This window comes from Canis lupus, chromosome 5 (assembly GCF_003254725.2).
Source record: "Canis lupus dingo isolate Sandy chromosome 5, ASM325472v2, whole genome shotgun sequence".
In the NCBI taxonomy this organism is placed as follows: domain Eukaryota; kingdom Metazoa; phylum Chordata; class Mammalia; order Carnivora; family Canidae; genus Canis; species Canis lupus.
The window spans coordinates 35,168,583-35,189,811 of NC_064247.1; the positions used below are offsets into that span (position 1 = coordinate 35,168,583).

Sequence of the window (21,229 nt, forward strand, 5' to 3'; positions counted from 1 at the left end):
CTTGGGAGAGGGGTCAGGGATGAACACGTGCACAAAGGAGAAGACCATCGTATGCGCATTTAAAGTGCCCACTTAGCAGCCACACAAAAGTGAGCATGGGAAAGCTGCAGGTCAAGTGGGCAGGTCCTCGCAGTGGGTATGACAGGGGAGACCAGACCCCACAGCCTGCTCAGCCTATCTCTGAGGCCTCTCTGAGACCATAAGCTCTGGGCTCAGCACAAGCCCACTCTTTTGAGATTGGCATATCTTGAACAGCGTGGCTGCTATGAAATGAGAGCCAACAATTGCATTTGGGTCCCAGCCAAAGAAAGGAAAACCTGTTCCACTTCTAGAATTAAAAAAAAAAAAAACAAGAAGGAAGTTAGTTGGCTTCCAACACAGCGTCTTCCTCAGGAACTAGCTGCTCAGGGTGGTGTTGATGACACACCACCCTCCGTTCTGTGCTAACATTTATTAGCACCTCAAGTGAGAGGAAGTGCTTCCTCACTGCGTGGAGTCAGGTGAGAAACACAAAGAAATGTCCAGGTGGGAAAATCAGTAGGATTACACAGATGGTCAAGGAATCTTCTGGAGTAGGAGGGGGAATCTTTCTTCTTATTATTCTTTTTTTTTTTTAAGATTTTATTTATTCATGAAAGACACAGAGAGAGGCAGAGACACAGGCAGAGGGAGAAGCAGGCTCCCTGAGGGGAGCCCGATGCAGGACTCGATCCCAGGACTCTAGGATCATGCCCTGAGCTGAAGACAGACGCTCAACCACTGAGCCACCCAGGCTACCCTGGAACCTTTCTTCTTCTTCTTTTTTTTTTTTTTTAATTTTTATTTATTTATGAGAGTCACAGAGAGAGAGAGAGAGAGAGAGGCAGAGACATAGGCAGAGGGAGAAGCAGGCTCCATGCACTGTGAGCCCGACCCGGGTCTCCAGGATCGCGCCCTGGGCCAAAGGCAGGCGCTAAACTGCTGCGCCACCCAGGGATCCCTGGAAACTTTCTTCTTAATGGCTTATCTGGAATGTTCTTTTGTGAGAGCTTGTCAGGTTTCTGAGTCCAGCCTCAATGCTGAGAGGCCAGGCTGGTGGCTGAGCATGGAACTTCCAGAAGATTCATGGTGTCAGGAGAACCCATGATGTATTGTCTCTGTCCACTGGGCTCTGTGTGCCCTTTTCAGGAGGTGCTTTGCCCAATGTCAAATTCCAGAACTTGCACAGAAGCAGATTCAACTTTTGAAACGAGGCTGCTGTCAAGCTGGGAGTTTGAGAATTCTTAGAGACAAAGCAGACTTAGAAACAAGTTGCATCATGGTAAAGCCAAAGGCCAAACATACTTCTATATTTAGAGAACTACCTCGTACCACAGGGCATCTGAAATAGCTTATAGGGAACACTTATACTTTTTTGAGGTGAAATATAAATAAAAAGTACAAAATTACACCAAGGAAAATATAAGTTATTGAGGCAGGTCAAGCACTGGAGACGAGCACATGCACGTCTGATTAGCCTCTGAAGGGTGACTGTCGTAGGTGGCTTTGACAGTCGGGCTGCATTTGACTAGATGCAACTGAGTTAAGATAAAAAGAGTCCTGCTCTTAGGATCAAGAAATGCAAAACAAGAGGACAGCACAGCAGAGGCAGAGAATCGCCTAGAGGACAAGGATTCTAGCCTAGTAAAAGCTCAATGTGAGCCACCCGGGCAGCCTGGCTGTGCACATGGGCAGGGCTGCGTTCATCATTAACAGCGTCCAGCACTGAGGAGGCAGCCTCTTGCACGTGGCAGGCCCTGCTTTGCTTCCGCAACCAACATGTTGCTATAGGTCTAGTGTTCCAGCTGGGCCATACCAAGAGATGGGGTCCACCTGGGCCATACCAAGAGCTTCCTTCCGAGGCTCCCATGGTTTGTCCGTGGAACCAGAGAGGAGAAGTAGCAATAACACAGCACGATGTGTGCTTGCAGGAGACCCCATTTAGACTTTTGCGCTTGGTTCTGTTAGTCTTTAACAGGACATTGACAAGAGGAGCAGCGGGGATGGGACTTGTCGTGGCATCTAAGCCCACCATGAAGTTTATTCCATCAGAGTCCCAGTGCAAGAAGTTTGAGGCTTCTCAGGTTCTCCTGGAACAGGCGGGGTACCAGCAGCATAGATAGTGGCGTGGTGCAGGGGCACTGGACTCTTGATGGAGATTGGAACCTTCCAGAAGCCTGGCATTCATGCAATGCGGGGGCATCCCGGTGGGTGCTTTGAAAGCCTCTGCCTCGCAGCCTCTGGATCCTCCTGGGTATGAGTAAAGGATGCGGGGCAAAGTGGAGCATCTTCCCGCTTTGATGTTACTCTGTCGACAGACGGGACCTGTGTTGAATGAATGAAGATAAAATGGGTCGGCTCGAGATTTGAACACATCATTTCAAACCTGTGTGTTCTTGGAGTCAAGAGGACTTAGGTGTGAATTCTAGCACTGCCTCTCCATAGCGCAGTGTCCCTGGGCTAGTTGGGAACTGCTCTGAGACAGTTTCCTCCACCTGTAAAAGGGTATTTGAATCCCTGAGCTGTGAGCATCAGATGAGGTCCTGAAAACAAGTGATTGGCCAGTAAATCCCCAGTCACTCGTCAAGTCTGAGTTCCCCCTCCCCAGCCTTCACTGTGGGCAAAGCTAATGGCTCTCCTGGAGCTCTGGATTCCACCCCCAGGTCCACCTTGGACATGGCCAGACATCCAGCTGTCTTCCTTTCTAACTCTGGTGTCTTCTTTGCCTGTCCCCTGGCTCCCCCCCTCCCCTCCCCTTACCATCCTGCTCAATCTTCTTGAAGATGGATCTGTGCTGGCCCCTGTCCCTTTGGACATCTTGGCAGCCACTCCACATGCAGCGCTGGTCCTATTTTATCCCCAGTTGGTAGTGACAAAGGTTCATGGCCACATCCAGCCCACTCTGCTCAGGCTACAGGCATTCGATGGTCGGCCCCCTACTCTTGACATCATATCCTCTTTGTCACCTGTAGGATGTTGCTCCCTTATTACTACCGGGAACGTCCCTGTAGGCTTCCCAGCCTGCCTTCCTTCTCCCACTCCCCCCAAAGCAGGCATGGCTCAAGGTTCTGTCTTCGGCTCCCGTGGGAAGTAACCAGGGCTGGGCCAGAGGTCAGCAAACTATTCTGTAGGAGACCAGAGAGTAAATAAGGTAGGCGTTGCATGCTATATGGTCTTCGCTGCAATTTCTTGGCTCTGTCTAACTCTGTAAAAAGCGCTCTGGACAGTGAGTGAGTGAGTGAGCCTGGCTGGGTTGCAGACTCACAGAATGGGAAGGGACTTAGACTCGGTGCTCCTTGACCCTCATCTGTACAGGTGATTAATGATCGGTGATAATGATGATGGGTTCTGCAGGGCAGTTTGATAGGGTGAGTGGGATCATGTGCAGGGCCTCCTTTAGAGAATCCTAGGCATCCCCCCCTTCCAACTGGTCCCCCCCCCCCCCCACACACACCCTGCTTTCCTCCTCTGTCTCTACCTGTGCAGCCTGTACAAGCTCATCCACGGTCCCACCTCCATGCCCCATCTCCCTTCTAAGTTTAAAACCTGTGCATCCCACGCCAGCTGGGCCATTCTGCTCAAAGGCACCATTTGCCTCTCAAACGATGCACGTGTGCAGGAAAGAGCATCATCGGAAGCAAACCTGAGCCGTCCCTCGACTTCCCTCATCCTCAGGGCAGCTGGGCTCTCTGCAGCCTTTGACACTGCCGCCTGGCTACCTGGGACCAGGACGGACCGTCCTCTGGGCCTGTCTGTCCCCACTCACGCTGTCTCCGTCTCCTCTGCTCTCCATGGCCCTCTGTTCCTGTCCGTCTCTTACTTGCCCACTGAGCTTCCTGAGTGTTCCCCTGCCCGCCCCCCTGCCCCCTCTCACCTATCCTTGCACCTGTCCCTGCACCTGCTACCATAAGCAGAGCCTGGCCATTTCCCTTCACAGCCTCTGAACTCTCCTCCTTGCTTTCCAAGCATCTCAGTCCTCATCTTGCATCCAGTGGCCTCCAGTGAACACTCCCGACCTAGTCCCACCTGCTTGCTCGCTCCTTCCAGAATATTCTTTCATTTTGTTCTTTCTGCACTCCTTCCCTCCAGCTCTTCCCAAGTGCCGTCTCTGCCTGTCACGTTCTTTCCTGCTCCCGGGGACCCAGGCCAGATGTCCGAAGCCACACACACACACACACACACACACACACACACACCCCTTCTTCACCCCTACCCCACCCCACCCCTGTAGGATCTCTTCCTCAACGGGGTGCTCAGAGCTCCGTGCAAGACCAAGCTTTTCTCCTGGCACACATTTTCTGTGTGCTTTTGCGGAGTATTGTGTACTTGCTTTATCTCTCCCCCTAGATTAAACATTCCTCCAGGGATTAGAGAAACATCTGGCCCTTCACGCAGCCCGAGGACCGCGTGTGCCCGTGGCCTGGGTGTGCGGAGCTGGCGTGCAGGCCTTTCCACCGGGCTGTACCCTGAGCTGACCTGGCAGCCCCTATGGGCAGACGGGGTGTCTGCGTGTAGGAAAAATGTCGATGGTGAGGAAGAGGTTTCACTTCCCCGGGCTCAGGGCTGCGAGCCACCCATGCCCTTGGGCTTCGGTTGCTGGAGTGTGTGTGTGTGTGTGTGTGTGTGTGTGTGTGTGTGTGTTTCTGTGAATGTGTATTTCTGGTACGTGTGTGGCAGGTGTGAGGGTGTATGTGTGTGTATGTTTGGGGTTGGGTGTAGATGTACACCCTCATGTAGAAAGCCGAGAGTCCTCACCTGACTCTGCCTGGGGGTTTATCTCTAGCTACAAGAAATGCCCAGCAAGTGAAACCATGGAACAAACAGATCTTTCGAGAATATAGTGACCAAGTGATAAAATCAGATGGCAAGTTGCCTCACTTGGTACACAAGGCACTCATTCGAAATTCCTGGGGGCGGGTGGGGGGGCGGTGCTTTGAGGTTTAGTGGCCAGGCTGCCCTCTAGTCACTGGAGAACCATGCAGGCCACAGGCTGAGGGATCGAGAGACTGCCAGGCCCTGCCCTGTCCTGACCCCAATTCCATACCAGACCTTGTGCCGGGGGTGCAACCCGCTTATCTTGGGGAGGGGGGTGGGGGTGTTCTAGCAAACTCATCGTCCCAAAACTGAAGGATGAGCTCGGAAGGGCGGCCTCGGGCTCTGTATTAAGGGGAGTCCATGCTCTTTCCTTTTACTCCACTCTGAGAATTGGAGAACTGACGGCGCCAGTTGTAAACTGCCCATAAATCCTGAGTGTGGTTAGAAATTATGCCCAGGCCAAAGGTCACAGACTACATGTAAGGGGATTGGGATGAGTCGTTTTCAGAAATACGTTTTAGCATTAGGACTTGTGTCCCCAGGAAGCCTTCTGTGACAGTTCAGTAGATAAAACTGTGGAACACCCCACTTTTCTGGAGCTGTATATTGTCGGGTGGGTAGGGCTGCTGTCCTCTACCCCAGCCCCTGAGGGGTCTTCTCAGAACCTGGTTAGAACTTTCCATGGGGGGCACCTGGGTGGCTCAGTGGTTGAGCATCTGCCTTCGGCTCAGGGTGTGATCCCGGCCCAGGGTCCTGGGATAAAGTCCCGCATTGGGCTCTGCTTCTCCTCCTGCCTGTGTCTCTGCCTCATTGTGTGTGTGTGTCTCTCATGAATAAACAAATAAAATCTTTATTTTTTAAAGATTTTAAAAGATTTATTTTATTATTCATGAGAGACACACAGAGAGAGAGATAGAGACACAGGCAGAGAGAGAAGCAGGCTCCATGCAGGGAGCCCGACGTGGGACTCGATCCCGGGTCTCCAGAATCAGGCTCTGGGCTGAAGGCGGTGCTAAACCGCCGAGCCACCAGGGCTGCCCCAAATAAAGTCTTTAAAAAAAAATGTTTAAAAAAGGGGTGATCATGTAACACTTTAGGGGTGTCTATCTCAGAGGAAGGCCTTACTTTTCTGTAACGCACCAACCACCTGCATCGTGACAGAGAGGTTCCCTGGAGTACCCTTGTGTCAGTTAATTATCGCTCATGGGTGCCACACACACGAGCCCACTTGGTCTCTGCAACATCCTTATGAGGCCGCCCGGGCTGGTCTGATCATAATCTATGAAGTCGGGGCTGTCATTAGCACCATTTCCATTTTATAGGTTTGGAAAATAGGGCATGGGGACGTGAAGTAGCTCACTCCAGGAGTTACTTACACAGCTCGTAAGGGACAAAGCTGGATTCAAACCAGGCAGTCTGGGTCTTGGCCCATGCTCCTCACCACTGGGCTACTGAACTCCTTTCTGGGGAAGGACATAAAGGGCAAGGAGCCTCACACTAGGAACCCCTAGTTCTTCGAGCAAGTGACTTGGCTTCCCCAAAGGAACTTGAACTGGTGATCATCACCCTTACCACCGCCACCACCACCACCACCACCACCACCATCATCTGTGCCATGGCCAGGTTGTCTTTTGAAACATAGATCCAGTTATGTCAAGCTCCCACCCTTGCTTACATTCTCTTTAATCACTTCTTATTGTTCTGAAGATAATGATCAAATTCCTGCTTTGCTCACCAATTGCCTCTCCCTGAAAGACTCCACTTTCTGGGTTAGCTTCTCTGTTGGCCGTTCCTATGAAGTGATGTCCCTTTCCTAGGACAAAAGGAAGACTAGGAAGTCTTCCCCTGACTCTGTTATTGGGCCTCCATCTCACTAAGAGTCTCCTCGACGGGAAACCCCTTGAGGGTAGAGACCTATGTACCTTATCCTTCATGGTATCCCTAGTGCCTTGCACAGTGCCTGACATGCCTTTGGGAATGAGCAATAAATTAGGGGTTCTTTTTGCTTTGGGGTGCAAGCTGACTCCTTCACTACCAGTTTGAGGTGCACCAAGTACTCTCAGTGGGGACTCCAGGTCAGTTTACTCACCCTCTATTATATGTTTTTTTTAAATTTTTATTTATTTATGATAGTCACAGAGAGAGAGAGAGAGGCAGAGACACAGGCAGAGGGAGAAGCAGGCTCCATGCACCGGGAGCCCGACGTGGGATTCGATCCCGGGTCTCCAGGATCGCGCCCTGGGCCAAAGGCAGGCACTAAACCGCTGCGCCACCCAGGGATCCCCCCCCTCTATTATATGTTTAGTAAGGATATGTGACATTTGTAAAAACCACAGGGTCTGCAGAGAGCCATACCTCTTTTTGGCCCCAGTGATGACAAGGCTGGGCCATGTCAGCCTCGTATTACAGATGAGGAGACTGAGCCTTGGGGCATGGTGCAGCCTGCCCCCGTGTCACCCAGGCAACAAGTGGTGCCACTCGGAGTGGGACCCAGGCCCTCAGACTTCCCATCTCTTTTCCTTTCACCTGCCGGGATCAGGTTTTACCCTCCCTTCCAGAAACCTCTTCAAACTGCTGCTCTGGTCTCTCCATTCCAAGGGTCAAACAGAAACCCCCAGAAGAGACACAGGAATTATTACCTTCTGCTTCCAACACAGCCGTGACCTTTATCCTCGCAGCCAGGGCTGGAAAGGGAGTGCCCGGCTATGCCAGGTTCCCGGCCACTGGGGTGGGGTTGGGGTTGGTGGGGGGAATGGTGATCTTCAGCCCAACGAGGGCTCCTGTTTCACTCTCCTGGGGAGGGCTGCCCATAATGCAAGGCTGTGGGGGGCCAGACCAGCTCAATCCTTGGCGCTTAGTGCCCCTGTGAAAAATCTTACAATTATCTGCCTCCTGGGTTACATGCAATCAACCGTGCAGCCGGCCTGGCTGGGAAGGGCCGCTCGGTCGATGGAATGGCCCGCCATGGTCTCTTGACTTCTGAGTCTCCCAGACCAGCCGGGGCCGGGTGGGGATTGGAAGGTGGGGTGGGGAGGCGGTCGTGGCTGCATGGAGTGTGTGCGAGGAGGGTGGGGTGAGAGCACTGGCTGAGAGAGAAGGCAGGTCCTCCGCCTGTTGGTGCATATCCCATCTGCAGGTGGAGGGAGGAAGCAAAGTAGAAAGGCCCTTCTGGGCCATTCCCTGCTGCAGGCCAGTCTGCACCACCTCCATCCACACAAGGGCACAAGCAACCATTGGGGAATCTTCCATCCTCTCCCAGAGCTAAAGGCTTTCCTTGCCACCTAGAGCCTTCCCAACAGAGAATCAGGATGGGCTCTTTTCTCCCAAGTTCTGAGCTGAAGGAGCAATTTCATGCTCTGCGTGGCATATGAGGAGTGGAAGGGGCTGTGGAGACCCTCCATCTAGATTCCATAAGGGCCCCAGGGGAGGGGACACCTGTGGCCCACCACAGATGAGCTGGGGCCCAGGTCAACAGACCCCCCAGGCAAGGTGCAGGCTCCCAGCTGCTTGCCCACTCAAGCCTGCCCTTGCTCGGCCCAGCCTCCCTGGCCACTCCTCCGAGCAGACCTGGCGTGCACTCACCTCATCCTTGGAGGAGCATCCTGGGTGGGAGTGGCAACGTGTCCCCGCTCCTCCGACAGCCCCAGGTTCAGAGCCAGGTGCCTGTGCAGTCCGCATCCCTCCTTCCCTGCCTGCAGCCAAACTAAAAGTCCAGTTTCTCCAGAGGTTCCTCGATGTTGAGGGAATACCAGCTGATCCAGAACAGCAGGCTGAAAGCCAGGATCAGGGCCCCCGTGTAGACCAAGAAGTCCCAGTAATCGAGGGAGGCGAGGATGCCCAGCAGCAGAAGCACCAGGCCCACGGCGTCGAGCAAGAGGGCCAGGACAAGGAGGAAGGCGCAGCGGCCCGGGTTGCATCTTCCCCACCGCCTCCCCAGGAGCATTGCCCGGGGAGAAGCGGGAGGAGCCGAGCTGCACTCCCGGGGGTGATTTGCATGGGAGGGTGGTGGTTCTGCGTCTTGCCTCTGCCCTCGCTCCCTGCTGGGTGTGAGCAGCCGAGGGAGCCGAGGGAGCCGTCAGGCTGTCTGGAGCCACAAGGAAGTACACGTGGATCTACCTTTATGAGCATGGTAGCCAGTGGGGCAGGATATTTCTTAACTGCTTCATGACTCAGGAATGGTCCCGACCAAAATAGCCTGACATCACCGGCAGTGGGACTGGTCATCGCTGGGCCAACCGAGTTACGAGGCGGAGGAGGAGTCAGGGGCCCTGGGAGGGATCTTCGGTGTCAGCCAGGGCCCTCGGGTGGCCGGTCCTGGGACCCTCGCATCCTGGGCGGGTGCTGGCAGGTTGCTTCACCTCCCGTGGTAGGCGCGGGACTTTCGTCCCCCTCACCCCCTCTGCCCTACTTTTCCTGGTGCCGAAGGGAGGTTTTAAGTAAAAGATGTGGAAGAGACCTTGTTGGCACAGATAGATTTTGAAATTGTGTCGGGAGAGTCGGTCAGTGCTAGAGACCAAATAGAGACCCAGAGAAGGTGCTGTGTCCTGTGGATCCCTCCACTGTGAAGACCTGGGGGCTTGGCTTCCTACACGGAGGCTCAGGCCAGAGCCTAAAGTGACAGAAGATAGACGGGGTGTGTGTGTGTGGGGGGGAAGGGGGTGCCCTCTGGCCTCCAGCTGTGGACCAACAGGCGGCGCCAGGCGCAAGTCAAGAAAGGCCTACCTGGTTCTCTGCGTCTCCCGGACCTACTGACTTGACCTTGGCCTCCTGTCTCGGTGGCACTGCTCGCACCCCCCAGGGGTTATGTAGGACACGATGGCCTTGTCACGGTGGCCTCTCACAGCGCCCCTCTGTCCCCGATTCACTGTGGGATCCTGACCTGCACACTGAACCTCTCCGGGACTCAGTTTCCCCACACAAGTGAAGGAAATCATTTCCACTCTTTCCATGCCTTCCCGGGTGGGTGAGAATGAACAGGTGACCTCAGCTTTGTTTCAGAGTGTGAAACAACCGAGCACCCTAGACTGTGCTGTGTCCAGTCAAGCGAGGGCTCCTGCTAGTGACCTGCCTCTGGCCTGGGCTCCCCTAGTGCTCCCTGTTTCCCCCCAGCCAGCCACGCCCTGCTGGCTCCTCCTGTCCCCATCCCTCTTCCAGTGGTCCCACCCCCGGGCTCCAGGCTGACCTGGACTGAGAGACTTTCAGCAAGAAAGCCCTGGGGTGGGGGGTTGGACAATTAGTGTCATAGATTTCTTTAATTAATCAATTAATTCACAAGCAGGGGGGAGGGGCAGAGGGAGAGGGAAAATCCTCAAGCGGACACTACACTTAGCGCAGAGCCCGAGGGGCGGGGCTCTATCCCATGACCCTGAGATCATGACCTGAGCCAGAAACCAAGAGTTGGATGCGCCACTGACTGAGCCACCCGGGGGCCCCCTGTGTTAGAGATTTTAGGATCTGAAATACCAAGAGGCTTGACTCAAGCCAGGTAGCCCATCTGGAGCATCTCCAAGTGAGAAGTAGCCGAGACCAATCTCCCAGCCAGTGTTTGCTTCCCTTTCTGAGTACATCCTCCGAAGCAGTTAGGTATCGATACAGGAGCACCTCCCGTTGCTGGAGAAGCTGGTGTCCTTCCCACTGTCCCCCCACCTTCCGCCGACAGCTGTGACCAGGAGGGGTCTAGGGAAGAACAGCTGGCGGACAGCAATGCCCATCTGCTGGGGCAGGTTTAGTGTCCTTGCAGTGGCCGTGCAAGGCCGGGCGGGTGTGTCCAGGCCTGGCTGTCTGCAGGTTCCCAGGTGCCTTTGCAGAGTCCCATGTGCCTGCGAACAATTTTATTATTACTTTTTAAAGATTTTATTTATTTATTCATGAGAGACACAGAGAGAAGCAGAGACACAGGCAGAGGGAGAAGTAGGCTCCCTGCGGGGAGCCCGATGTAGGACTCCATCCCAGGACCCCGGGGTCATGCCCTGAGCTGAAGGCAGATGCTCACCCACTCAGCCACCCAGGTGTCTCCCTGTGAACAATTTTACAGTGAAAATCAAAATGGTTGATCCCTGTACTCCCATCTGACTTCAGAGGACAGATCAGAGAGAAGCCAGCTCAGCCTTACTGGGCTCAGACCCCCACTTAGTATCCCAGGGAAACATGGGTTCTTCGGGCACTAGGGATCCTTTTTATTGCTACTATTTTCACACACACACACACACACACACACACACACAAGCACATGCACACGCACACACGTTTCCAGCTGAAGAAACTCTGGCCCACTCACTAGCAAAAGGAACAAAGATCCAAACCACTCACAATTTCATATCCACAGCTAATCGGCATCCCCCACTTGGTATTCAACCTCCAGAACCATAAATACCCCTTTTCTTATAGAAATAGTCTGCGTTATGCACCCAGTTCTGCAGCCTGCCTTCCCTTGTCACCCCACGTGGCCGTTCTTCCATGGGGTGAGTGGTGGACCCCAGGAGGGAGACCACCCAGGCTGAGGGAGCCTCTGATTGTCCTTCCTGATCCTGTTTCCTGCACACGGAGCACTCTGGATGTTTACACAGCTGGGACAGACGGGGCGGTTGGTGGAAAGCCAGGTGAGCCTGGAGCCCGGGGGTGGGACCACTGGAAGAGGGGTGGGGACAGGAGGAGCCAGCAGGGTGTGGCTGGCCGGGGCGGGGAGGGGGGGTGGACACAGGGAGCACTAGGGGAGCCCAGGCCAGGGGCAGGTCACTAGCCAGAGCCCTCGCTTGACTGGACACAGCACAGTCTGGGGTGCTCAGTTGGAACAAGGACACCAGCCCCTCTGGCTCCCACACAGAGCTTTCCTGACCTGTCGCCTTGTGGGCTGTAATAGCCACTGTGGGAAACAGCCATCTGGTGTTCCCGGGGCTGCTGTGACAGTGAACCTCAGACTGGGGCCTCCAACCACAGGAATGGATGCCTCCTGGTTCTGGAGGCTGGAGGTCTGAGATCGGGGTGTCCTCAGGGTGGGTTCCTTTGGAGGGCCGTGAGGGAGACTCCGTTCTCTGCCCCTTCCTTGCTTCCGGGGCCTTACTGGCAATCTTGGGTGTCCCTTGGCTTGTAGGTGCCTCACCTTCCCATTCAAGCATCATTCCCCTGTGTGCCTGTCTCTGTGTCCAAATGTCCCCTTTTTATATCAGATGAGGGGTGCACTCCACTGCCGTTTGACCCCCTCTTAACTAATTGCATCTGTAACGACCCCGTTTCCAAACCAGGTTCCGATCCCGGGGTCTTAGGGGTTAGGATGTCAATATATGGATTTGGGGGGACGCAATTCAACTGGTAACAATGGCTAAGAAGGTTGTTCATTTGGTTTTTGAACCTTCTTTGACTTCAGCTACAGCACAGATTCAAGGTTTAGACTTGCAAACCGAGCTTTCTGATACAAACGTAATTATGAAGCCAGCACCCCGTTAGAGGTGGCCCACCATGCCACCAGGCACTGGAGAAAATGAGGTGGCCCTGCTTGTTCCTATGTCATTGAGAGAGGAGCTGAAGAGAGATTCTCTCTTTCTTTCTCCTTCTGCCCCTTCCCCCACCTTCTCAAATAAGATAAATAAAATCTAAAAAAAAAAAAAAAAAGAATTACAAAAACAAGGAGATGTAGGACAATGGGTATCAGGGATCCCTTCCCGACTACAAACGTGGGGTGTGGGGCACCACTGGATGCCACCCTTTGGCCCCTCCACTCCACTCATGGACTTCTTGGGCTGCTGAGGCTGTCCCTGCCTCTATGGCTCAGAGACATTTGTCCTCCTTGCTGCCTCACAGACCTGCCTCCTCTTGGCAATCGGCACCTTGTCACTCCTGAGGAAAGCTGAGATTTGTCATCTCCCTGTGATGTCACCAGGATGACAGTGTCTCCATGACCTGGATTCTAAAGGTCAGGCCAAGACCAAGGGACCAGAGACAAGCCAGCCGGGTGCTCAGCTGACACAGAGTCACAGTTCCCGGGCTTGACTATATGGATGACCAAGGCCCGGTCATCAGCTGAGTGTCAGAGCTCAGATGCTGGGCAGGCGTAACCACATCAGCCTGTGCCACTCACTGAGTGACCTTGAGCAAGTCCCTTGCACTCTCTGTGCCTCAATCTCTTTATTATAAAATAACCCCTTATTTCCTGGGGTTCCTGGAAAGATTACGTGAGTTCATAGGTGTAAATTGCTTGGCACCTGCATGCTGTAACACAGACAAGTGTTTAGTCATGGATGTCTTTACATCATGCCTGCCCCAGTGCGTCCACAAGGAACACCCCAGGTTGGAAGGGATCCACCATCAACTCTCCTAAGCGAGCATCTCTCCCCTTTATTGATCTTGACTTCTCCTGGTTGCGGCTTCCTGCCCTCCGAGTCCTTTGACACCCACTGAGACCAGTTAAGTCATGCTGGGCCCTTCTTCCAGCCTCGTTGGGCACAGGACCTCTGGAGATGGATCTCTTATTCTCATGAAATGCTCTCCTGGTCCCCAGACTCATCTTTATCTGCACCATTCTCACATCTGTTGCCTTACCCCTGTCCTGTAGTCTGGTGTTTATTGAGCCTTGTCTGGGATTTGGCCCCGTATGTGCTAACTCCATGGTTTGGCCACAGCTATGGTCTGCTTCTGTTATTTGTTATATAATAATTTATTAATTTGTTAATATGTTCTTATGGTAGCTTGTTAATTTCATTATTTTGTTAATTTTTTGGATTCTTTTTTAAGCTTTTATTTATTTATTTATTAGAAAGAAAGGGGGGCAGAAAATGAGCAGGGGAGGGGCAGAGGGAGAAGCAGACTTCTGAGCAGGGAGTCTGATGTGAGACTCAATCCCAGGACCCCAAGATCATCACCTGAATTGAAGGCAGATGCTTAACCAACTGAATGACCCAGGTGCCCTCTTTGTATCCTTTTTTTTTTTTTTTAACTTAAATTAATTATTGTCACCATCAGTGGAAAGCTATCACTCACTATAGACAGCAGGTATTTTAGAATACATACACTGAAAACAAAACAATGTAATTAAACTAGACCAGGGGTCCTCAAACTTTGTCTGTAATAGGCCAGATATTAAACATTTTCGACATTGTGGGCCATGAGGTTTCTGTTATAACCACTCAGCTCTCCCATGGGAGAAGGGCTGTAAACAATATATAAAATGAATGAGGTGGTTGTGTTCCAATAAAACTTTATTTACAAAACCAGGCAGTGTGCCAGGCTTATCAACTCCTACAAACTGAAGTTGCTGAACCTGAAACCTATACTTACTTTGTCAAATAGAGGCCTGAGATTCGCATGTTTTGGAGGGGATTGTTTCACAGTGTTTTTCCAGGTGGAAGCCTAGGGTCTATATTTCCAGAAATATATTCCTGCTTGCCTCAGGAGTGTCTGACAATATTCATAGCTCTTCGTTGGGCTACAAGGGGCTGTTGGGCTACAAGGGGTGGGGGGCGCTTGAGAGACTTTCCTGGAGTGTGTATTGACTGGGCTTCTAGAATCCAGCTACCTGCTACCCACAGGCTCAGCAAACATTTCAGCTCTCTCCCCTGGTCTTTCCATCTTATTCTGCACCGGGCTGCTCTAAACCATCATCATTCCCATCCAGACCTCAAGAGTATCTCCCCAACCCCACAAGCCACCTTCCCCTTGCTCGTCACCTTCACTCTCACAGGTTGAAGACGTCACCCACTATTTAGCAGAGAATCGTATTTCTGTGCCCTTGTGTTGCACTTAAATGTCCATGGGGCATCTCTCCACCTTCGGCATCTGCTTATCCCCACGGCAGCCCTATACCTGCCCCAGCGTTGAGAGCAGTTAGGAGATTCACCTACATTCACTTGGCAAGTAAGGAATGACTACAGCTACGCCCTGGTCCTGTTGGCTGGGATGCACTGAATCCCTCTTTTTTCTGCTCTGAGTCCCTGTGCCAGCTTTCTCCCCAGGACCTGTGAGAATCAAGTTCATTTCTTTCCTACTCATGTTCAATTGTTACATTTTTAAAAACTGAACTATAGCAAAATATATACAACACTCATTTAGCATCTTAACTTTTTTAAAAGATTATTTATTTATTTATTTGAGAGAGAGAGCTGGGGGACAGAGGGAGAGGGAGATAGAATCTCAAGCAGACTCCATGCTGAGCGCGAGCCCAATAACAAGCCTTGATCTCATGACCTTGAACTCACGACCTGAGCCCAAACCAAGGGTTGGATGCTCAACCAACTGAATCACCTAGGCGCCCCACATTTTAACCATTTTTAACCACATTTTGTTTATCCAGCCACCTGTCACTGGATGCTAGTGTTGCTTCCACTTTTTGGCTATTGTGAATAATGCTGCCGTGAACACGAGGCTACTAATACCTGTACGGCGAATCCCTGCTTTCAGTTCTGTTGGGTATATACCTAAAAGTGAAGTTGCTGGATAATATGGTGACTCTGTGTTGAACCTTTTGAGAAGCCTCCAAACTGCACTCCATGGTGGCTGCACCATCTTTCATTCCCATCAGTGGTGTGCAAAGGCTCTGATGCCCACATTCTCTCCAGCACTTGTTATTTCCCTTTTTTCTTCTTTTTTAAGATTTTATTTATTTATTCATGAGAGACACAGAGAGAGAGGCAGAGACACAGGCAGAGGGAGAAGCAGGCTCCCTGTAGGGAGCCTGATGCAGGACTCGATCCCAGGACCCTGGCATCATGACCTGAGCCAAAGGCAGATGCTCAACTGCTGCGCCACCCAGGCATCCCTGGGTTTTGCTTTTGTTTTTTTTTTTTTTTTTTTTTTTGATAATAGCCATCCTAATAAGTAAGAAGTGGATTCCTATTTGACTTGATCGTTGTTTTTATAATAGTCCCTGGTACATTTGCAGAGGGCATTTGTCAAGTTCTCCTTCGTCCTCATGCAACCAGGCATTCCTTCCAGCCCGGAAGCAGCTCCGCCTTCTTATAACTAACACCCAGTGTTCATTGCCTAGACTCATTTCATAACAGCCGACTCCCGGCTCTCAGGAAAGCTGAGTGTCTTACCAGAGTTGCTCCATTTCTGCCCAGATCCGTTCCAAGTCTCTGTGTATCTTTCCTCCTCCTCCTCCTCTTCTTGGTTTCTTTCTTTCTTTCTTTCTTTCTTTCTTTCTTTCTTTCTTTCTTTCTTTCTGACTGTATTCATTTATTTATGAGACAGAGAGAGAGAGAGGCAGAGACACAGGCAGAGGGAGAAGCAGGCTCCCGGTGGGGAGCCCAATGTGGGACTCGATCCCAGGACCCCGGGATCATGCCCTGAGGCAAAGGCAGATGCTCAACTACTGAGCCACCCAGGCACCCCATCGAGTGCTCCTACAGCTCCCTTTCCAAAGCAAAATGCCTCCACGGTAATACCTTGAAGTCTTATCACTCAGGAGAAACGGTCTCTTGCACTTCTGTTTGGTTTTTTCCCATCACACCCATTTAGTTTTACTGTCGTTTCTACTGGCACTCAACTCTGAAGGCATTGCTGGGCATATAGTCAGAGATGTCCGAGCTGTGAGTCCTAAGACATCACCACCGGTTATCTGCTGGGTTTGGTGCTAGAATCTATCTTTCTGTCACAATTCTGCTTGCCATGGCTTGCCTGCCTCAGGAGCAATCCGCTGTGGAGCCTGTTTTCAGGGTGCCAGGGTTAGCAGCACAAGGCTTAGCTGCCCGTGACACACTTCCTCTCCCAGCCAAGCCCTGGACCAAGCTCCAGGGTTATGCTTTGGTGAGTCCTCACCCAGGCCCCCAGGCCAGAGCTTCAAGCCTGCCCCTCCACTCGTGGGCTCTGCGGGGAGCCAGGCTCAGCTCTTTTGACCTGCTGAAGCATCTATAGGTGCAGAGTCAGCTCTAAGTGAGCAAGAGAAAGACAGTGTCTGCCTTTAGGGAGCTTATGGTGGCAAGAGGGTATAGGGGAGAGAGAAGTAGGTGCCCATCAGTCATGTCAATTAACACATAAGTACAACAGAGATCAGTGGTCCAAAGTAAACTGAGATTATTTAAATAAATATATTTTTTAAAAAGCTATTACATATCATAATAAGTTACCAAAAAAGCAATGGGAACCAAAGAACACAGGAAGCAGTAAAAACTGAAGATAGATGCTGAACTTAAAAATATATATATAAATAGAAAAACAAGGGAAAGAATGTTATTTTTCTAAAATCAGGAAGGCAACAAGAAGACACAGCCTAGGACCTAATTACGGATATGAAAAGCATAGTATATAATACATAGTATATAGTATGTGGTACCTAGCATAGAGTACTTAGCACAGTATACGTGTAACATGGGACTGTAGACGGTCTGAAGAGCCCCATTCCCAAGTGGGTTCTCAGCTGTGTTGGTATAGACCAACGCTATCCAGTAGGGCCCTCTGCCATGAAGGAAATGCTCTATCATCTTTGTTGTCCATGTGGTTCTTGAGCATCTGACATGTGGCCAGTGTGACCGAGGAACTGCAAGTTTAGTTGTACTAAATTGTAGTCAACCTAAATTCAAATGTAAACAGCCAGATGTGGCTACCATATTTGGGTAACACCATCCATCTCTTGAAAGGCTTGGACCTTTCCCATTTGGCCGGGTCCCAACTGGCCCTCCTGAGCAACCTGGGCCTCCAGACAGGGTGCTTTGGCCTTAGGATCAAGAGATCCAGCTCGAAGCCTGATTCTGCCCTCTGTGAGCCAAGGGCCCAGTGTCCAGCCTGGCAGCTTAGACACTGCACTGGTGCCCATGAGCTCTGAGAAGGTTCAGGGTTCTCCCGCAGTGATGACGTCTAAGGGCAAACAGATGGCTCCTTGAGGAAGAAGCTGGGGAAGCAGAAGGAGGGAAGAGTAGGGCACAGAGGGACTAATGTCTTTGCTCAGACCCATCTGTAGTGGCATCTAACCGAGCACATCCAGGGGTGGATCCTTGCCTCCCCTGGGCCTACTTGGCTTTGCACTGGGTTCTTTGAGACCTGCGCTCCTGAACCCACAAAAAATTGGGGACTCTCTCTTCCCAGGCCCTAAGAGCTTTGTCCTCACCAAGCCAAACTTGTACAAGTACTTCTTGTACTCTCTGGAGAAGGAAGGAGGCAGAGGAGCGGGAATAGGACGGGGTAGAGGTTGAAGCCGACTTCTCCCCGGACCCATTGTCCCTCTCTACAGGATGGCCTATAACTGTGGGCAAGTCTGGATTTCAATTTCTTCACCTGTAAAACGGGAGCAGTACTATCTACCCTCGTGACTCCTGTGCAGAGTCGCTGGAAGGACAAACTGCCCAATAGGGTACTTCAAGGAAGGCTTCCTGGAAGAGGTGATGCTTGAGCTAGGAGTCAGTTAGATGGAAAAGGGGATCAGAATAAGCATAGGCCAAGGAGGGAGCAAGTGGAAAGATGCAAGGGGTGTCTTTTAGAAAGATGCTCTGGTTGGAATATGGAGAATGGATTGGAGCAGCATGAGCCCGAGGGCAGGGAGGCCTATGAGGATGCTGGTGACCTAACCTGGGGGCCCTGGGGCTGGATAGAGGGAGGCCTTGGAGGGGTTTAGGATTGGGGGATTGGGTGTAAGGGTGTGGGCGAGGGAGGATTGATTGGTGGTATCACCCTCTGCTGGCGCACAAGTGGATCCGAGGAGGCAGTGAGGGGACACACAGTGAATTCTTCTGACACCGCTCAGCAAGCGTCCAGGGCCATCCAGGGTGGGAGGTGCTGCCTGGGGCTCAGCACAGGTGACAACAACAGAAGCCAACTTGAGGGCCATTAACTGAAGCCGGAGCTCAGCTTACAGGCAGCGGGGCAGCTGGGGTTGACAGCAAAGGGTGACGGCACAGAGGGATGGGGGGCTGAATGGACGTGAGGAGGAGGAGAGTGGAGGTGAAGGAGCAACCAGAGCAGCAGAAGGATGAGCAGCAGGAGAGGCGCCTTCCAGCAAAGACACAGGCCGACAGCAGCGCACCTTGTCCCCACAAGGTCCCCTTTGGGAAGGAGGTGGTATGGCTTCCCTTCTCGGGGAGGCTCTTTCTGCTGGAATGTTCTGCTCCAAACCTTCCCCTGGAGGCCTCCTTCTCCTTCTTCAGGCCTCAACACCACCTGCTTCCCTGCCCCCCACCCCATCGCTGCCCCCTGACTCTATGGCCTGCATCGCTCTCTGACACTGGTTTGTTCATGGACGGTGTCCTTGCCCTTGCTCCTGGCCTGTGTGCCTCTGCTGAGGCCAGCTTCGGGGCTCTGTTTCCTTCACCTCCTTCTCCCCGGCTCCTAGCGACGTGTCCGTGTCGAGTGGATGGATGGAACAAGGTTGTCTTTCAGGGACCACATGCGAAAGGCCTCTGTAGATCATCCCAGACCCCTCCCAGGCAGGGCATCCTCTGTCCTCCGGATGAGGCAGGGACCTGTCTGGCCTGGCTGCGGCCACACCCGTCCCAGCCTTCCTGCTCCCCAACACCCGCCTACTAGGGAGTCACCCCTCTCCCTGGCCTTGACTGCAGCTCGCTCACCAGGCACCTCTCATTAGTCTGGGTTACGCTGCTCTTCCCCCCGAAAGCAAACACACCCTCACCCCAGGATTGGCAATTCTTGCTGGCTCATTACGTGGAGCTTTTCTTCCCTCTGCCAGTGAATGCGCACTGGGGGAGTGTTTGGCGACTATGCTCAGAATTAGTCACCTGAGGTCCTTACCTGGATGCTGAGTGACAATGAGCACGTTGTGAACTGGTCTGGGACCAGGCTCTAACTATAAACAGTGATGCCACTGGGACAGCCTAGCATGTGGTTGCAAAAATGCTGCTTTTCTTTTCTTTCTTTCTTTCTTCCTTTCTTCCTTTCTTCCTTTCTTCCTTTCTTCCTTTCTTCCTTTCTTCCTTCCTTCCTTCCTTCCTTCCTTCCTTCCTTCCTTCCTTCCTTTCTTTCTTTTTTTTCTTTCTTTCTTTTTTTTCTTTTTAAGATCTTGTTTATTCATGAGAGACACAGAGAAAGAGGCAGAGACACAAGCAGAGGGAGAAGCAGGGTGGGATTCAATCCCAGGACCTAACCGAAAGGGAGACGCTCAACAGCTGAGCCACCCAGGAGCCCCAAGCCTAGTGTCTTTATGAGAGGGGATCAGAACACAGACACACACACAGAGGGAAGACCTTGTGAAGGCCCGGTGGGGTGGGTGGGGGAGAAGGCGGCCATCTGCAAGCCCAGGAGAGAGCCCTCAGGAGGAGCCAGCCCTGCCAACACTTGGATCTTAGGCTCCCAGCTTCCAGAACCATGAGAAAATAAATGTCTGTTGTTTCAGCCGCCCACCCCCACCCAGCCTGCGGTACTTTGTTCTGGCAGCCCTAGCAAACTCATGCAAGGATCTGCCCATTTGGAGAGATTATCTTGGATTTTCAGGGGTGGAGGGGCCCAATGTAATCTCAAGGATCCTTCTAAGTGAAAGAAGGAAACACAAGGGCCCAAGAAGGAGGTGAGGTGGCCATCAGTGGAGAAGTAGAGATCAGAATTGCTATGATTGCCAGCTCTGAGGATGGAAGAAGGGGCCACGAGCCAAGGGACATGGCATCCCCTAGACGCTGGCTAAAGTGAGGAACAAGTCCTCCCCTAGAGCCCCCAGAGGGAACGCCGCCCCACCAACACTTTGATTTTAGCTCCGTGAGATCCCTTTTAGACTTGCGACTTCCAGAGTGGTAAGATCATAAATGTGGTTGTCTTAAGCTACTCAACATGTGATTTTTGGATACATGGAGATAGATTTGGGACCTCACAAAACAATTGAACTGTTAATAAAGAAGCCCTTTGCAGACACGTTCGAATGAGGCCGGGCTGAGGTCGAGGGCAGCACCCACAGAGAGACCAACATCCCAGGAGAGGGCAACTCCCACCGCGTGCCTTTGACGGGAGGGAGGGTCTCAGGACAGAAGTGTAGCCACGTGGAGGAAGTGATTCACCACCACCATCCCCCCATCCCCCTCACCACACACACCAGAGCATGTTCTTCAAAAGTGGTGCTGTTGGAAGGCTGTGAGGAGAAAGGTCTTGGAGGAAGCAGCGAAAACCAAGACTGTGAAAATAAAGTGGTGAATATAATTGGGAGGGGGCGGCTCTCTCTGTGGGAGCCTCCTCATCACTAACCAGTGGGGTGCTCCCGCTGCCCTGCTGTCCCCACCCCCTGGGGCCAGTCTTCCCCTTCCCACCCCTGATGTGGGCACCTGGCACGGTGCCATTCCAGAGCCTGAAAAGGTCAACTGTGGGCCGGGTGGTCCTCCCACAGCACCCCAGCTTATTCCCTCTGGCCCATGATCAGTGGCCCTCGGCGCCCTCCTCCCAGGGCCGCCTGCTTGCTTGCTAGGCCAGAGCCTGAGCCTCCATCCCTTCATCGGGCCCAGATCCCATGTCTCACACGTAGTCCATGCTCGGGGGAAGG

General features: G+C 52.4%; 1 protein-coding gene across 1 annotated transcript; it reads right to left on the reverse strand.

Annotated features, from left to right (window-relative positions):
• Positions 1-840: 840 nt before the first annotated feature.
• Positions 841-8,942, reverse strand: TMEM238L (transmembrane protein 238 like). Its single transcript, XM_049110229.1, has 2 exons — positions 8,416-8,942; positions 841-2,343 (listed from the first exon to the last, which is right to left on the reverse strand). Exon 1 carries the CDS (start codon positions 8,774-8,776, stop codon positions 8,537-8,539), a length of 240 nt encoding a protein of 79 aa, XP_048966186.1. The 5' UTR covers positions 8,777-8,942; the 3' UTR covers positions 841-2,343; positions 8,416-8,536.
• Between the last annotated feature and the right edge of the window lie 12,287 nt (positions 8,943-21,229).